Raw genomic sequence first — 19,946 nt, 5'->3', positions numbered from 1 at the left:
ATGATTAAAAATTTCCTATTTCATTGAATGTCCATCTTTTCCCCTGAAAAACTAGGCTCAATTTTACTACATAGTTGATTCTTAGTTGCCTTCCAGAATATCATATTTCAGGCCTTCAGATTCTTTAATGGGGAAGCTGCTAAGTTCTGGGTAATCTTCAGTGTGGCTTCTTGATATTTGAGTTGTTTCTTTCTGGCTGCTTGCAACATTTTTCCTTAATCTGATCATTTTGGAATTTAGTTACAATATTCCTTGGAGTTTTCATTTTTTTTTTTTCAGGAGATGATTGGTGGATTCTTTCAATTGCATTTTACTCTCTAGTTTTTAGGATCTTAAGACAGTTTTCCTTGATTTCTTGAAAGATGTTGCCCAGGCTCTTTTTTTGATCATGATTTTCAGATAGTCCAATAATTCTTTTTTTTATAGCTTTTTATTTACAAGATATATGCATGGGTAATTTTTCAGCACTGACAATTGCAAAACCTTTTGTTCCAACTTTTCCCCTCTTTCCCCCTACCCCTTCCCCCAGATGGCAGGTTGACCAATACATGTTAAATATGTTAGAGTATAAGTTAAATTATATATATACACACATGTCCATACAGTTATTTTGCTGCACAAAAAGAATCATAGTCCAATAATTCTTAAATTATCTCTCCTGCATTTATTTTACAAATTGGTTGTTTTTCCAGTGAGATATTTTGCATATTCTTTTTTTTCATTTTTAAAAAAAATTGTTTGGCCAATTCTTGATATTTCATTAACTCATTAGTCATTAGTTTCCACTTGTTCAATTATCATTTTTAATGAATTATTTTCTTCAATTAGTTTTTTAACTCCTTTTCCAATTTGCCAATTCAGTTTTTTAAAGATGTTTTCTAGGGCAGCTAAGTGGTGAGTGGATAGAGCATCAGTCCTGAAGTCAGGAAGACCTGAGTTCAAATCTGGCCTCAGACACTTAACACTTCCTAGCTATGTGACCCTGGGCGTCACTTGACCCCAGTTGCCTCAGGAAAAAAAAAATCTGCCACTCAGAGGATCCATTACTTTAATGTTAAGTCACATTTAATTATAAAATATTGCAAATAAGTGACAAATTGTTCCCCAGGGAAATTCTCTTTCAGGTTACTATAGCATCAATGGGGCATACCATTCACAGAACATCCGATAGGGCACATATATGGGAAACAGTAATGTCTGGACAGGGAACATACATGTATTTCAAGGCAACTCATATCTCCCATACTTAAAAATCTGTGATGTCATTGGCTAAGCTATTTGTCCCTAAGCTGGACTCTCTGCTGATGGTGGGCACATCGTGATTGCTAGTTGTCCTGGCTGGTTTCTTTGTTGTTATCTGCTAGTTATGTGATCTCAGGAATGGTCACTTGGCTCTTTAACTTGAGAGGATTTGGGGCACTTTATAGTCTGTCATTTGTCCTTTGAACTGATTTTTTTCTTGCTGAGCTCAGATGTCTATTTCCTAATCTTTTTTCTGACTTAGGGTTAGAAAATTCCTTTCAGCCTCTCTCATACCCAATGTCCTTTCTTTCATCTCTAGGCTGGACACTATGGAATTTCTCTATCATGTCATAGAAATCACAGAACTAGAAAGGAAGGCAAAATCATGAATCCCTACCCTAAAGGAACTGATATTCTAATGGGGAAATAGCAACCAAATAGCTATGTTCAATAGGTGACAGTTTAAAGATGATAATCCCAGAGGGAAGGCACTGGAAAAAGTCTCCTGCAGAAAATAGGATTCAAGTTAAACCTTGACAGAAGTCTTAATGGCCATATATCTCACTCTGAGACTTATCTTTATTCCTCTATAGACTTTTTCTACCATGCTCTTGAGATACCCTCATGTCTTTCCCTCCACCACCAGCTTTTCATATTTCTTTTACATGTTATCTTCATTAGAATGTAATGGAGTTAGTTGGTGGAGTTGTGAGGTGATCAACCATTCTGGAGAGTAATTTGTAGCTATAACCAAAGGGCTTTCAAACTGTGCATTCCCTTTGAACCAGCAGTGTCTGTACTGGGCTTGTAACCCAAAGAGATCATGAAAAAGGGAGAGGATCCATGTCCACAAATATTTGGAGCAGCAGTTTTTGTAGTGGCCAGGAACTGGAAGCTGAAAGGTTGCCCATCAATTGAGGAATGGCTGAATAAGTTATGATATATGAACATAATAGAATATTATTGTTCTATAATAAACGATTAGTAGAATGATATCAGAGAGACCTGGAGAGACTTACATGAACTGATGCTGAGTGAAGTGAGCACAACCAGGAAATCATTGTACACAGTAACAAGAATACTGTGCTGGACCTGGCTCTTTTCAATAATGAGATGATTTAAGCCAATTCCAATAGACTTATATTGGGTAGAACCATCTGCATCCAGGAAGAGGACTATGGGGATTGAATGTGGGTCATAACATAGTATTTTCATTTTTTTTTGTTGTTTGCTTGCTTTTTTTTCTTTCTCATTTTTTTCCTTTTTGATCTAATTTTTCTTGTGAAACCTGTTAAATGTAGAAATATGTTTAGAAGAATTGCACATGTTTAACCTATATTGGATTACTTGCTGTCTAAGAGGATAGGGGAAGGGAAAAAGAAAAATTTGGAACACAAGTTTTTGCAGGGTGAATATTGAAAACTGTCTTTGCATGTATTTTGAAAATAAAAAGTTATTTAAAAATGTAAGTTCCCAGAGAGCAGGGACTATTTTTGTTTCTCGTTGTGTATATATATCTGCTTGTCTACATAATCAGTACAATAACTCACACATAGTAAATACTTAATACTTATTGACTGAATTTGCCTTCAAAATGATCCAGGGACTCCTGTTAGCAAAATTCCAAAGGAGGTATAGTGTAGGGACTGGTGACAAGGTTCTTTTCAATCTTCCCAGTGCTCATTGTGGCTCAGCAGAGGATCTAGGAGCAGACTGGAGAAGATAGATACAGCTAGTGACCTCAAGCCCAGCTCCTTTGTTTTTCATTTCCGCTGGCAACAACATGATTCATATTCCTACATACCTAAACCTATGGGTTTGTGCTCATTACCACATAGGACACAGTTATATATTTAAAGATAACTAGTATTGTTATTTGAGAGTATAGACATCTGAGAAGAAAAACAACAAATGAACCTTATGAGGAAGAAAAACCACCCTTCTTAAAAAGAGAGTCCTCAGAAAAAAAGGATATAGGAGTAATCAGATCCAATAGAATATTAATAATAGTCTTTCTTATGATGATGTTAACTAGTACATTCTAGGTCCCAACAGTAGTGGGTAAAACTTCAGAGTTATAGTTCCTTTATAGATATACTTTTCAGATAAGGATCCATTGCTCTAGAAAGTCCTCTCCAAATCTCAAAAACAGGAATTTTCCTAAAATATCCCCAAGAATACAAATTGGAAAGTAGATTGATGACAAAGGAAGGTTTAAATAGGTAACTAGGAGATTGATATTGGAGAAGGAAGAAAAAGTGAGGAGTAAAAGGACTGAAAGTCTTTCAGATATTAAAGGAGGGGTTGAAATATAGTTAAAGGTAAAATGATTGCAGATTGTGGTCAGAAATGGAAATGTCTGAGTTTCTAATTAGGAAAGAGAATACTTGTAAACAGTGGTGAGAGTTATAGAATGGCTATCCCTAAATGCAATTCATATGGTGTATCATGTTATTTGGAAAAACTAAGAAGTGAGAGATTAAAGAGTTTGAGGGAACTTATGGTATAAGAATAGGGATTTAGAGAGAAGAGAAAGTAACCTGGAGCTTAATTCATTGAGAATGACTAATAATTTGGAAAGAGGAGCTATCCTGTTTTTTAGAGACTGAGGGAAAGGAAGAGAGTGGGAAATAATGTTAAGAGTTTTGAAATGGTGGCCATGAGAACATTTCCTCTGGCTTCAATTTTTGCAGTGGCAAGGTCCACAGTTAAAAGTTAAGAGGAGAGGGAGATTTTTAAATCATATATTAATAATTTTGGTGAGCTTTATTATTTAAAGGAATTATCTGCCAAATTCTTTTGTTAAGCCACTTGCTGTCCAATTTATCCATTTTTTAAAATGCCATTAAGACCTCTGTCAAGGCTTAATTTGAATCTTTTAATTTCTGCAGGAGACCTTTTCCAGCACCTTTCCACTGAGATTACCATCTTTACACTCTATATCATCTATTGAACAAAGGTATTTGGTTCTTGTTTCCCCATTCGAGTGGTTTTACCTTCCTTTCTATTTTCAGTGTTTAGCAAGTTCATGGCACATTGTAAATGCTTGTTGAATGACATTTGGGTTTACCATACATCAACTCAACCTTATTTTTTAAAAAAGATGCTTATGGAATTTTTATAACTTTCTGATTAGGGAACATTTTCTATTTAAAATAGCCCAGTTTTCCCACTTATTATCTACAAAATGAGATAAATTATTTCACTTCTCTGGTCTCAGTGTTTTTATATAATGGCGCTGAGTTGGACTAGAACCTCTTTGTTCTCTCTTGTTGAATTTGAAATGGATAATTTTATTTTCTTTTTCTGTACTATGTCAGTATGACATAGTATAAGGAATATTATCATCATATCTGTAGACAAGAGACTGTAGTTTTTTATTTTGCCTCTGTTATACTTATGAACTGTGTTACCTTGGACGTCTCACAATCTCTCTGAGATTTCATCATCTGTAAAATGAGATTAATAATGGTCTTATCTACTACATAGGTATATTGTTAGACTCAAATAACTCTGGTATATTAGATCCTAATAATATAGTATATCCTAATAAAACATTATAGGTATCTGCTACCCTCTGTTTGTATGTATGGTCTTCTCAATTACCTACTGGCGTTTTATTAAGGGAAACAAGGGATTAAATGAAATAACAAATACAAAACTTTGTAGAATATAAGACACTCTAATTATGATGTTTCTCCCCCCCCCCCCACCAACATCTAGCTTCCATCAAACAACAATGGGATCTTATAACATGCTATTTTTGGATATCTATCTATTGTTCTATATTTTCCTTTGTAAGAAATTTTATTTTAAGGATATGGCCTATATTTGGACCAATGCAGTACAACTCTACAGAGTATTAAGGAGATAGGGGAAAGGAGAGAAAAGAAATAAACATTTATAAACTATCTATTATGTGCCAGGCGTTATACTAAGCACTTTACAAATACTATCCTATTTGATATTTCAAATATGATTTCAGTTTGGTATTAAAAAATATCCTTTCACTTGAGCTATTCACACACCAAGAAATGAATAGTTGAATAGTTGAAACTTTTATTTTAAGTATAATTATGATCTTTGAAAATACCAACTTAAGCAATATTTTTAAAAATTGGCTTGAAAGTAGATTAAAGCTTCAACAAACAATGAATTTATAAAATCTATGATCTTGACAATGGAAAAGTGGTTTTTTTTCACCTGCAAGTCTCTAATCTTTCAAAGAACAGATCATCTTATATGTGATAGTATTCCCTGTTTCCCCAGCATCTAGCCAGTCTTTTTTGGTCATTTCTTTCAGTCCTTCAAGAATAGGCTTTTTCTGTCCTTCTATAGCCATAAGTTTCACCTCCAGTGGGCCGAGATCAGTATATTCCTGTGGTAACATGACAGAGAAGGAAAGACAAAAGGTTGTTCATCCAACTGAATAGCAAACATAATATGGATTAAGGGATGAAGTTTCTTTGGAATTGAGTTGACCTTTATCTGAAATGTTGTGTGGTATCCATTCTGTTGGATAAAAATGTTTCTTCCTCTAGTAATTCCCTAATTCCAGATACCTTTAAATCATATATACTTCATATGGCATATAACTTGTTTTTTACTTTTAAAATTCAATATTTTTTTAAATTTAAATTCTACCTCTTCTATTACCTGCCTTGGCCTTCTCTTCCCATGCATCCTTAATGAGAAAGCAAGAAAAAAATCTGCTATAGACAATTATAGTCAAACAAAACATTCCTGCTTTGGATATGTAATAATTTTCAATGTTAAGATTAACACATATGTATATATAGTCTTAATGCAATTTGTATATGATAAATAGTTCTTAAAATAGTTATATTCTGTTCATATATAGAAATGATCTGGAATTGTAAGAGTTTTGTTACCTTTAATTTGTATATATGGCCATCTCTTAAGTACCTAGTTATGTTTTGTTAAGAAGGAAAAATGATACCCAAATACTTAGCTTGCTACATTCATTTCCTATACCAGAAGTTATCAGTGCACTAAGAAATACAATAGCCATGGGTTCATTATTATCTAATGCTTTTAGTTTTAACAAATATTTTCCTCACAATTCTGTTAGGTAGACAGTATAAATATTATTTCCCCCACATTACATATGAAGAAATGGAGGATCACAAGCGGTTATCTAATTTTCCCAAACTCGCATAACTAGTGAGTGCCAGAGAAGGGACTGACACATAGAACTGACTCCAAGATCAGGGATGTTTTAACTATCCCTGGCTTCCAACATTAAATAACTCCGGAGGGTAAGCTACTGAGAAGTGAGTATATCAAAGTAATCACTGTGAATTCTAAAGGCAAACACATGAGGGGTTTTTTAAATTTACAGTTTTGGATTGTTTTCACAGTGATTCCTACCTCTACTCATATGTATAAAGAAGATTGGTGATACTTATAAGACATGTGTGATAGTGAGATTGTAGGAGAATGACAGGTGACAAAACTGGAAGCACCAAAACCACCCAAATCATTATGGGGATCCAAATGCATTATTGACAGACATAGAATTTGTGCAACTGATTTTATGTCACTTTCCCTTTATTTAGGAGTTTGGTCCCTAAGAGAGTTGGGCTGTTAGTGGAGGTTACAGGTAAAATGACCTGCTGGTCTCTCCTATCAATTGCCTCTCCCTCCAACTTGGTGACACTGAGAAACACTTTGCAAATCATTGGTTTCAGTTTGTGCCATATTATTTTTGGTCTAAAAATCTCATATTATTCCCCTTCACATGCTCTATATCCCAGCCAGACTAGACTCCTTAGGCCCCCAGTTCTATTGTCAATCATCTGTTCCTGGTTTTCCTATCACTTAGCATAGAGCCAAGCACAAGCCAAGTCCTTAATGAATATCTGTTGGCTGATTTTATTCTCCTATTTCTCACACTTTGCTCTGTATACACTCTGGCCTAGGAAAAGATTTCCATTCCAGTTTCATCTATCTAAATCTTTTCCTTCCTTCATGAAGACTCTCCCAGATATAATTTTTTTCTCTTTTCTTTGCATCACAATTATTTTTATAATCATTCTTTTCTCCTATTAAATATAAGTACCTTGAGTCAAAGACCATGTTCTATCAGCAATTCCTGTTATGGAACTTCTACATAGTAGGTGCTATAAAAAATGTTAATTGTTGAATTGAATCTAACAATTTGAGCAAACTATGTATGTATAGGAAAGAAGCTCTTTTCTTCAGAGTAATGTATGTAAATGGAGGTTCAATTTTACTTTTTATTTGCAAATTATATAGTATTATCTCCTAAAAGTTGTTTTTCTTAGAGTGCTCAGAAAATATAATGAACAGCAAACCAACTCTGAAATCAGGCAGTCCAGGAATCTAGTCCTGATTTTGTCATATCCTAGCTATATGACTCTGGATGAGTAAATTGACTACTAAGTAATTTTCTATAAAAGCAAATTATAGAAAAGATGCTGATCTGTATTCACAGGGGGGAAGATTCTGAAAATAAAAATAAAACCATGGCTTTTGTCCTTATTCTTTTTCTTATAGTAGTTTAGTCACCAAAAATATTATTTTAAATTAAACCATAGTGTTATAAAGCTTTACCTTGAAATCCTTTTCGTCTTCATATAACAAATAACCTAGATCAGAAGCACCAAATTCGATACATGGATCATGATCAGTACCTTCTATACTTTTTTGCAACTCATTTATATTTTCCTCATTATCTTCATAAAGAAAAGATAATCTTTTTGACAATGAAAGAAGTTCTGTTTCACTTTTTTTCATTAAGGGCTCTGATTCTAAGTTTGTTTCTGGGGGAAAAAATAAGACATACAGTATTGTAAGTAAAAAAATTATATATGTTTATAAAGCTTTGAATTACACATATGTTAGAGTGCAGAATTATTTATCTAGAATTGTCCAAACCCCCAGAAATTTTGTACAAAGACTGTCAACAATTAATGATGCAACCACTTTCCCTCCAAATTATAATCTACTTCTTATTTCATCAAGTAAAGGGAACATAAACAATTCTCTATTGTCAAAATCATTACTATTCTATGGACTTTTGAAAGTCTAGGTCTGTAATTAAAATTTAAAACTATGGTTTTGATGGCTTTTAAATGAAACATCATTAAATAAACATACCTGGCTGTATTTCTTCAGGAAAATCTTTTTGTTCTCCTAGGCCAGCTGCTTGTGTAAGAAACAGAGGTCTAAAAGAAAAAAATAAGAAAGAAATTTGAACTGTGTTTTGCTAACAGGTATTCTTAGATATTTATTATTAAAAAGTATTATATACCAATTATGTTCTAGGCTTTCAAATAGTTATGAAAAGAAATAATGTAGCAAGCAGTCATTAAAGATTTCCTATGTTTGTTGGTCAAGTGATATATACTGACTCTTCTCTCAAATAGCTTATAAGGGGAAAGATATGTACACAAAAATATAACCTAAAATAAAATATATCAAATGTGAGTGAAAGGAACTACGAGGAAGAGAATTCTTTTACATTGAGAAGGGAAGGAAGACTTCATGGAAGAAGAGATATTTGAGTTGTATGTTAAAAGGAAATAAAGGAATTTGATAAAGGGAATATAATATTCTTTCAAGGAATGAGAGGCAAGAATATAGCTTCAGAGATGGAGCAGGGCAGGACAAAAATAAAGCATTTTGAGTAACAGTTTAACTAGGTGAAAGGAAATATAATAATAAAAACCTCTTAAGAGTTTAGGATCAGGGATGAATATGCTATTCATATGTAGTAGGGAACAATTGGAGGTTTGAATAGAGTAAAATGATTAGCATAATGATTAGAGAAGCTGGAGCAAAGGAAAGTTATACTGATAGACATGCAAAGGACAGGTTGGAGAAGGGATTGATAAGAAACAGGAAAAAAAGAAAAGACCTTTCTACAATTGGCCCTGATTTAGGATCTTTGCAAATAGAATGAAAATAAGGGGACAGATTGATCCAAAATGTTGAAGTGGTAACTTCAAAAGGGAGTCGGCTTCCTCACACCAAAACAACAATAAGAGAGACTTTCTGCCAAAATGGCTAACAGGAGATAGAACACCCAGCTTTTATATGCTTACTCCAGGAAAATACTGAAGTTTGCCCTTTTAATTCCACACCAGAACACCCCTCCCCAAAAGTCAATCCTTTGCTCTAATTTCCAACTTAATGAATAAAAATAATAAGTCATATCAAATAATGCCAATACCAAAGTCTAATCTGTACATTGAAATCAGCAGCATGCAGCCAATGGAATACTTGGGGAAATTCCTACTCTGAATATATGGATGGATGTGTATGTTATGTATGTGTATATGTACACATGTATATACACACATGTGTATGTATATACATATGAATAAATAAAGAGAAAAATCAAAGAGAAAGGTAACTGAACCTGAACCCAAAAAACCAACTCACAGAAAATGAGAAAAATTAGAGCGCATATTTGATGAAACTGAAAATTAAAAAAACAATTAAAAGCTAAATCCACGAACCATTTTAAAAGACTAAGAACATTGGCAAATAACAAGGATAGAGCAATATTCAAATCATTAAAATTTTATATTCTCCCATTTCATAGAATGCAAGCTTCTTGAAAGAAAAGATTTTTGTTTTTGTATATCTAGTGTCTTTTATATATCTAGGCATAAGGAAGAAATAATACATATTAAAATATTGCAACCCAATCCAAACCAGTTCATTCAATCCAGCAAACATATATAGCTAGTATTGCCTTCGGAGAGAAGAGATCAGGGACCCTGAGGAATAGGACAGTTTCTAAGTCCAATGGATCAGAGACACTTCAGAGTACTGGAGAGCAGTGACACTCCCCAAATCATACCTTAGAAACACAAAACTTCCAAACCCCAGAAAGCCCTGAAAGCAGCAATGCAAAAAAAGAGCATGTTCCCACCAGGAACAGAGACCAACTTTAAATATAAAATTGAAAATCAAGAAATAGGGCAGAAAATGAGCAAATAAGGAAAACAACTTGATTAGAAAAAGCTTCTATGGAAATGAAAGACACAAACTCAGAAGCAGAGAACGAAGTCAAAACAACTGACTCTGGTGAAGACTCAAAGGAAAAAAAAGTGAATTAGACATGCCTAACAAGAATCCCTGGAAGAACTAAAAATTATTTTCAAAATCAAATAAGAGTAATAGAGGAAAAATTTGGTAAATAAATGAGGACAAAGGAAGAAAATTATGAAAAAAAAAACAACAGCTTGGTAAAAGAATCATCAAAAAAACTGAAGAAAATACCTTAAAAATAGAATTGGACATATATTAGATTTAACATATATTTTAACATGTTTAACATATATTGGATTACTTGCCATCTAGGGGAAGGGGGTAAGGAAAGAGGAAAATTTGGAACACAAGGTTTTGTAAAGGTCAATGTTGGAAATTTATCCATGCATATGTTTTGAAAATAAAAAGCTTTAATAAAAAAAGAAAGAAAATAAAAAACTTTCTAAAAAAGAAAAAAAAAACACAGAATCGGCCAAATTTAAAAAGGAGTACAGAAATTCACTGACAAAAAAGAATTTAAAAGCAGAATTAGCTAGATGGGAAAGAGGTACAAAAGTTCACTGAGGAAAATAATTCCTTAAAAACTGTAATTGAACAAATGGAAATTAATTACTCTGTGAGACATCATGAAAAAATAAAGCAAAATTAAAAGAACAAAAAAATAGAAGAAAATGTGAAATATAGGAAAAACAATTGATCTGGAAAATAGATTGAGGACAGATAATTTAAGAATTATTGTACTACCTGAAAGCCATGATAAAAGAAAGAGCCTAGGAGCCCTATTTAAAGAAAAAAAAAAAAAAAAGAGAACTTCCCTTATATTCTAGAACCCGAGGATAAAGTAGAAAGAATCCACCAATCACCAGCCAAACAAAATCCAAAATGAAAACTCTTAGAAATCCAAATTCTATAGTTTACAAAACAAAGAGAAAATATTTTAAACAACCATAATTTAAATAAAATATGATGAAGTCACATTCAGGATTCACAGGAAAATGAGTAACTACCACATTAAAGGAGCAAATGATTAGGGATATGATATTCAGAAAGGCAAAAGAATTAGGATTACAACAAAGAATAACCTACTCATCAAAACTAAGTAAGTTCCTTCAAGGAAAAAAATATGGATATTTCATGAAATAGATGACTTTTAAGCATTCCTGATGAAAAGACCAGAGCTGAATTTAAAAATTGACATTCAAATACAAGGCTCAAGAGAAATATAAAAAAAGCCGTCAAGAAAGAGAAATCATAAAGAATTCAATAAAGTTAAACTATTTACATTTCTATATAGAAAGATAATATATGTGATTCCCAAGAACTTTGATTATTATTATGGCAGTTAGAAGAATTCTACATAGAAAGAGGGAAAAGGAGTGAGTTGTTTGTGTTGGGATATTGTAAAGAGTGGGTGGGAGAGAAAAAGAGATGAATTAGAAAAAGGCAAAAGAAAAATGGGAAAAAAAGATTTCACATTAAAAGGCATATTATTGAACTTCAGGAAGATTCATATAAGACTATATGTAAACTTTGAAAAAGAAATTAAAATATTGGAATATTCAAAAAGGCAAAGGAAATTGGAATGAAATAAGAACAATTTATCAAGTAAAGATAAAAACACTTCTAACGGGAAAAGAAACATTTAATATAATCAATAATCTCCAAGTATTCCTACTAAAAGACACATATTTTGCAAGGCACTAAGCAAAAGAAACTTAAGAAAGGTGAATAAAATCAAACAATTCAAAAGAGTTAAATAATGATTAAATGCATACATCTTAAAATAGAAAGAAGAGGCTGCCTTAAGGTTTAATGTAGGAACAAAGGGAGACAAGCTATAGATTTGAGTGTCAAAAAATTAAAAGGAAAAAAAAGTATGGAAAAAAAGAGAAGGTAGCAGGAATTTTTATTTTTTTAAAGTGGGTTATCCTAAAAGAAGGTTATTCATTTACAGTGATTTAAGTAAGGATTTGTTTGGGCTAAGCAAGGAAAAAATAATTTAAAATTAAAAATAGAAATAATGTAATGATAGAAATAAAATGGACTGAGTAATGGACTGGAAATGAGGGAAGGAAGGAAGAAATTTGAAAGGAAAGGAAAAAAATCTCAGGCAAAAAAAGGGAGGAAGATAAATATTTTAACAAGATTTGATGGATAGAAAAACAAACTAATAATAAACACCAATGGGACAAATTCACCTACAAAACACAGAATGACAGAATAAATCTGTTTATAAGAAATACAACTAAAATAAAGATTCATTAAGTCAAAATGAGCAGTTGGAAGATGAAAATGTAAGGAAAGGTTGAAATAGTAATCTTGAGCTAAGTAAAAGTAAAAAGTAGATATAGTTAGTAGAGAAAAGCATCTTAAGCTTAGTGTCTCTAAAGATCATGATATTTCCTGAATAGATATTCCCTGAATGGTATGGCATTTAAGTATTTAAAGAACAAGTTAACTGACAAGACCAGCAAAATAGGTCAGTAATTTAGGGATTCAGTATGTCACTTTTAGACAAATATCAGAAAGATAAACAAGAAAGAAATGAATGTAGGCAGAATTTTGGAAAATCTAGGTCATCCTGAGTCTGAAGTCAATCTCTCTGGTGCACCACACTGTCGGAGGTATAAAAATATATGAAAGATAAAGCAGACAGTTTTTTATTGCATTCAACAAAAAAGCTTTCATACAAAAAAAAAAAAACACCACACCTAAGTTGAGAAAGTAAAATCAGCAAACATCTCTGCCTAAAATATTCCTGATATGTGTAATAGCTAAGATATGTATGGAATTAATACATGAATATAATCAAGAGCCATTCCCCAATGAGCGAATAGTGAAAGTATATGAACAATTTCCAAATGAAGGAATGAAAATGATCCCATATAAATATTCCCATATTCCCATATTACATTCCCATAAAATATTCCCAATTATTAATAAAATATGATGTAAAAATCATCCATTTTAAAAAGGGAAGGGAAGCAAATAAAAGTCAAAGCATAGGAGATTGCCTTTTCTGGTTTTATTGAATGCTGAGATTCTGTGCTGATGCTAAATTGGATAAATGATGAATAAGATGTATTTAATATTCCTAAAGACCTTGCCATCTAGTTGAGGAAGAGAAAACACACATATAAATAGAATATGAAATAGTGTTTAAAAAAATACTAGCAAGAGCCTGGGATTTGAAGTCAGGGGACCTGTGTGTTGATCCCAATTTGGCCACTTACTATATATATTATCATGGTCTCCTGCAGCCACAGTTTCCTCATCCATTAAACAGCCATCTCACATGGTTATGAATTGTTTTAGTTATTACTGAGATATTAAAATAGATGGGATAAACAAACAAAGAGCTATGCATTTCAATGATCACTTCTAAGTGAGATAGAGGAAGTATCATGGAAAAAACAGCCCTTGAATTGAATCTTAAAGGATATTATATTGTGTTAGGACAAAAATACTCAGGTACAAAGCCTCTAAATGTTCCTATTCTTGTTTAGTCATTTCAGTCATATCTAAGTCTTCAAAACCCCATTTGGGGCTTTCTTGGCAGAGATACAGGAGTGATTTGTCATTTCCTTCTCTAGCTCATTTTACAGATGAGGAAACTGAGGCAAACAGGATGAAGTGACTTGCCCAGATAAGAAGTGCCTGAGGCCCAATATGAACTCAGGTCTTTTGACTTGAGGTCCAGTGCTTTTTTCCAGTGAGCCACTTAATTACCTTTATGTATCTTTATGCCTGGAGCCCTATTTTCTTACTGGTTTTCCACATATTACAAAAGAGTTTATATGGAATGTTTTGCTTATTATGAATTTCTGATCAATTGGTTATCTTGTAATTTCTACAATTTTATATTAATAAATATCCACATTGTATTTGCTCAGTTTGCTTTTTCTTCCAATCTGCTATAAGCATATCACTAATAAACTATATTTTTATTGTTTGATTTGTTACTATAATTCTGATTTCTACCTTTTCTTCTAGGATCCTAGTTCCTTTCCCAGGCTGGAATAGTAAAAACTGTTTTGTTAGTTACCAAAAATAAGTAGAATGCTCCAAGTCATGCACAGTTTTTTTTTTTAATTTTCACCCAAATACTGGAATGTTTAGTTTGAATATATTCCTAATCCTCAAACAAAACAAATAATTTCATGAACCATATTAGTTGGATCTACCTAAGATCACTCTGGAATGGAGATTTAATTAAGTCTTTCCACAAAATGCCTTTCCAGCAATTTTGCAGAATACTAATCTTCTTATAAAAACTAAAATAACCACTGGCTTTGATGCTAACCCTTATAATATTTCACCAAATTGTGCACTGTGCCAGTTATCTGTCTGGTTTACTTTAAAGCACAGTGCAATTGACGCCAATGTTATGAGTCTGATACATATGCGGGCTATTTAATTTTGCTCTATTTTAGGACCACAGGTTAAACAGAGACTAGCAGTCTTACTAATAAGTGCTTTTGTTCTCAAGAGGGTGAGGCAAAAAGAATTAGGATCTATCACCACAAGTAAAAAAATCAACTAGATGTTCTCACCCTACTATGGTGAATCAATACTGTCCTCTTCCTGCCATGCAAAGAGCATTATTGTTTTTATGTCATTATTATCAAAATCATCATCTTCAAGATCATCATAATTGTACATTGCTTTCCACTTGGCTATTTCATTCTGAATAGACTTTAAAACTTAAATAGGCTAATTTCACCTTCATAATAAAATGAACAAAACATAATTTCTAAATGTATTAATGACTCTTACCTGTTTATTTTTAGATCTGCAAGTCTGCAGTCGAATAATTGACTTATAAGCAGTAAGTTTTCTTCTTCCAGATGGTGAATAGCATGTTCTAATTCTGCTACTTCTTTCTTATGAAGTTCAACCTACTCAAAAGGAGAAAAAATATTAGTATATATCTGAATAATACTTTATATTTATGTAATGCTTTATGCTTACAAAATAACTTTTCATTTGGTCCTCATAGCAATGGTGAAATAAGTTCATAGAGTTGTCCACTTTAAAGATGAGGAAAAAAAATGTAGAGAAAGTGACTTGTCTAAGGTTACACAACTACAAAGAGAAAGAGTCAAGTACTGAATGCAGGTCTTCTGACTCCAAGTCAAGTGCGCTTTCCATTAAATTTCTGTCTTCCTGTTATACAATTGCTGTCAATTTTGCTAAAAGAAATTCATCCGCTGAAATAAAAGGTACATTAATCTCAGGGATAGATGGATCACTCTTCACTGATTTCTGCATTTACTTTGATTACTTTAGGAAGAATGGATAGAGCTCTTTTCAAAATGATTTGTACAACACACATGGTCATAAAATCACAAAAGTCCCCTTCCCATAAATCCTTGAACTAGTATTTAGTCTTTACTCTGCTTTCCTCACCCCTAATCTCCAAATTCTAGTGAATAAGATCTAGGTTTGGGGGAAGCAAGAATATATCAAGCTTGGGCATCTTTTTTAAAATGTAAAAATGGCAGAATTAAGCATGGACTTGGTCTGCTACATACTATATGCAGCACAGAGGAATCCAGTAATGCCCTAAATGATATATAACATTCAGAGTTGATTGATTTGTTTAGAAAAGTAAAAACCATTAATCTCTCACCACTCTGTACAATGCAGTTTAGGTTTGTCTTTGTGGTGGAAAATTTTGAGTAGTATCAGATTTGATTTATGCAGTGAAATTTGAGAAAGTGAGGAGGCTATTTGGAAATAGTACCATCTATAGTGACCTAAATGAAGCCTCTTTTCCCCAGATACCTGTCTGGGTTCAGAGATGGACTCTTTCTCCCTTATTAAGCTCCTGACTTGGGGCTAAGAAACTCAAAAAAGAAAGGCTAAAATTAGGAACAAAAGGTGCATGAATTCATGTTTCGTTAAATTTTTGATATCTAACTTTGTGTGGCAAAGCTAAATTCAAATCGGTTTTTAGTATTCTTTTATAATATCAGAGATTTTGAGCTGAAAGAGACCACAAAGGTCATCGAATCAAACTTCTTTATTTTACAATGCAAGAAACTTAAGTATATACAAAGAGATTAAGTGACTTGTCCACAAATAAAAAACTAATTGAGAACGGATTTGAACTCAGATCTTTCTGACTCTAAATCAGGCACTCTACCTGCTGTATGCTGCCTCTGATATGTAAGCATTATCCATGCCTTGTTGATCTTGTTGATCCCCTGAAGATAATAAAAATAGCTATATTTTTAAGCTGGATAAGTAAGCACAGTTAAATTCAAAGATGAAAGGGAACTTGCAGATGCTGTGCAAACTCATTTAAATCAGTCTTCCTCAGGTGTATTTTGATTATATCACCTTAAGAGCATAAGACCTTTGTTTTAATTAAATAATTCCACAAAGGAAATCAATGTTTCACTGTGGGGTGGAAGTTAACTGTATGTCCTTAAAATATAAATACATGGAACACAAACTCTGGTGGGCTTTACCAAGAAGCAATTTCAAGCTTTTTCTCAGAGATAGCTTATATCTGTCGTGCCCACATGCTATCTTCCTCTCTCTCCTCTTATACAACATCTTTTTTTCTTCCTCTTTTTCTAGAAAAAGCCAACAATGCACTTTGCTTCTAAGCTCTCCTATCCTCTACCATCTTTCAAAGTGTGTCCAATTTTAAATTCACTGTTTCCATGATATAATTTATCCATCTCATCTTCTGCTGTCCCTTTTTTCCTTTTGTCTTCAATCATTCCCAACATCGGCAACTTTTCCAATGGATCTTATCTTTTCATTATGTAACTGAAATATTTCAGCTTCAGCTTCAGGATTTACCCTTACATTAAGTAACCTGAGTTAATTTCTTTAAGTATTGATTGAATTGATCTCCTTGTTGTCCAAGGGACAGTCAAAAGTTTGAACTCAGGTTTTCCTGACTCCAGGATGGGCTCTTATGCACTGAGCCACCTAGCTGCCTTTTTCATGTTGTGTAGGTATGAGTTTTCTATGTTGTATACAACATGGCTTCTTTTTTTTCCCAGACTGAAGAGTACAGATATGGCTTTTTTTATTTTTGAAGCTTTTTATTTTCAAAACATATGCATGAATAATTTTTCAACATTGACCCCTGTATAGCCAGATTTTTCCCTCCTTCCTCCCCCAAGATGGCAAGCAATCTAATATATGTTATACATGTTAAAATATAACATGGCTTCTTTTATTCTTTCTTCCCATTCACATTTTCCTAAGAATTTTCATTGTCCATGATTATTCCCACATAAGTTATTAGGTGTTATTGTGTATGTTGTTGTATATGTTGATAATTGAGATGGTCATCAATTTTTTCTAAAAATTTCTCCTTTTGTCCTCTGCAATGGAAATTGGGTCATAGACAACAATCATTTGCAGGGTAGCCTTTATTTCAATACTAATTGAAAACACTGCAAAATGGGATGAACAAATGTTCTGTGATGTTTTTGTTGTTTCATTGATTGTAGGGTCTCAACTTCAAAGTGGCATTATAATTCTAAAGTGATGGCAGAAAAAGGGGATGGACGGACTCTCACAGGGTAAATTTTTTTGACAATCTATGGGCTTGGGTAAAAGTCTTTTTTTTTTTAACTGTTTGTTATGTTTAATAAATTTGTTCCTTGTTACATCTCTTGTGAGTTTGATGCTGGCAAGGGAAGTAAAGACACCTAAATGAGAGCAAAATATATAAAATTTGATCATAAATATGTTATACTCAAGAGAAATTCTGACTTGGAGGAAAGGAAGAGACATGTATAAGAAGATACCCATTATAATATAAATCTTAAGTCTTTGAAGGACTAGTACTGAGGTGGTACACAAGACATTTTGGGGCTCATTTTGTATGGTTATAAAATATTTACAGAAACAATTGGACCAAACTAAGAATATTTATTTTAGCTTTGTAGTAATCTATTTTTTAAAAAGTCTGGGCTATGTTGAAGCTTTATACTTAAATACAATGCTTTTTAAAAAGATTTTGTGTTGGTCTAGATTCCCAGTTTTAACAACATTTAATTCAGTATAAACTTTGCTAAGAATACAAGCAAAGTTGATTCTTTGGAGTTGCTATAAAGTGGATTTTATGTGTTGATGTGCCATTGAATAATTGTGTGGTGGGGGGAGTAATAACCCCATCAAATTATTGGCTAAATGGAACCCAGAAATTGGAATACATTTTTAGCAAGGACAATGGGTTATAATGGTATCTACAAACTGTGATGGCCTCAGTACTGAAAATACACTGCATAATTACTGTGGACTCCTGACATCAGACAGATAATGCAGACAATGCAATGGTTGTAGTACATAGGATATCTGTTACTATAAAGCTTTTAGATACTCAGAGAAGGAACCTCATAAGAGTCTAAACCCTTCTATGATCCTCTTCACCTGGTTTCAGTTCCTTGATCCACACAATTCATTGAGGGAACTTCTTTGCTCCTTATACTTTTCCTGGCAAATGAATCTTTGTGGTACTGAACAACCCAGTGCCAAGTAACCCACTCCTCTCATAATCCTCATAATTCAAAAAAGCATCACAAGTCTGGAGGACCATATTGCTCCCCGGAATGTGGGACTCCCCAAAGAGCAGAGGTACTTGACTCAAGAACTTTTACATTCTTTCTTCTTGTAGGAAAATGGGATTCTGTTATTAGTAATATTATATATCTAAGAGACTTTATAGGCTCTCAAGAGTATAAGGTTCACCAGAGAGAGAGAGAGGAAAGAAAAAGCTAGGAGATCAAACAGAAGGAAGTTGAGCATATACACTCCACTATCTGGAAGGAAGCGCCCACAGTCCCATGATTCCTTCAGGGAACCATATCTTCCAAAGAATCCTATGGTTCCAGGGATGGCAGTGGGTAAAGGCAACAGTGATTCAGTGAGAAATTCCTAGATCCAGCAGAAGAGCTGGACCAAGCCTGCTGGACTCCATGAAGGAATTTCTGGACCAAACAGAAAGCAGAGCAAGAAACAGAGTCAGCAACTAGAGGAGAACATCCACACCTTAGTTTTCGATGTATTATACATTATATGACCTGTGAAGGTCTTGGAGAGAAAAGTAGATTACTTATGCCAAGTGCTTTTCCTTTGAAGGTGAAAGTACCTAAGGAAGTACTATAGGATTAGAAGAATATAAAATATTCTGAAGGGGTGGGGGCAAAAAGATAGGTGGATGTTTGACTCTATGGCGATTCTGTTTTACTTCCCCTTCTAGAATTGGAATATGGAAGGGATATGTCCACTTGTGGCAGTATTATCATTGGAATATAATGATAATAAAAGAGAGAAGGAGATTTGTTTTGATGATAATCTTGGAAATGAGTCCTTTCTATTTTTGTCTCACTTTTTAAATACAGCATGTTCTCTAGCTGATATTTATTTGTTTTTAGCTTTACTGTTTGCATAGAAGCTGAGAACTTATTCCATAGAGACCTAGAGTCAATTGCTGTCTTTCTCAGTAGAAGCTCTGGTTGAAAGCATGAGTCACAAAAAAGGAATTAGCAAGAAGCCTCAAGGTTGGACTTAATCCATGATTCCTTATAAACTTAAAGCAAAGGTTCTGGAGCATATGTGTATCTATATGTCACTATCATCTATATCTATCTATATGTGTGTGCATTGATATACATAATATACATATG

General features: G+C 33.2%; 1 protein-coding gene across 5 annotated transcripts in view; it reads right to left on the bottom strand.

The window, feature by feature from the left end:
- Positions 1 to 5,279: 5,279 nt before the first annotated feature.
- The window catches only part of CCDC83 (coiled-coil domain containing 83), an 82,383-nt gene continuing 67,716 nt past the window's right edge, over positions 5,280 to 19,946 (bottom strand). For all 5 annotated transcript variants that reach the window (XM_051987263.1, XM_051987262.1, XM_051987265.1 and 2 more), the window contains 4 exons: positions 15,064 to 15,185; positions 8,386 to 8,453; positions 7,840 to 8,048; positions 5,280 to 5,620 (listed from right to left, as the gene is read on the bottom strand). In XM_051987263.1, the coding sequence (XP_051843223.1) occupies positions 5,456 to 5,620; positions 7,840 to 8,048; positions 8,386 to 8,453; positions 15,064 to 15,185 (564 nt within the window). In that variant the 3' untranslated portion in view covers positions 5,280 to 5,455. The remainder of the gene's footprint in view (positions 5,621 to 7,839; positions 8,049 to 8,385; positions 8,454 to 15,063; positions 15,186 to 19,946) is intronic.

This window comes from Antechinus flavipes, chromosome 3 (assembly GCF_016432865.1).
Source record: "Antechinus flavipes isolate AdamAnt ecotype Samford, QLD, Australia chromosome 3, AdamAnt_v2, whole genome shotgun sequence".
Taxonomy (NCBI): domain Eukaryota; kingdom Metazoa; phylum Chordata; class Mammalia; order Dasyuromorphia; family Dasyuridae; genus Antechinus; species Antechinus flavipes.
Note: the sequence above shows the minus strand (reverse complement) of the source record. Positions and strands in the feature narration are given on the sequence as shown.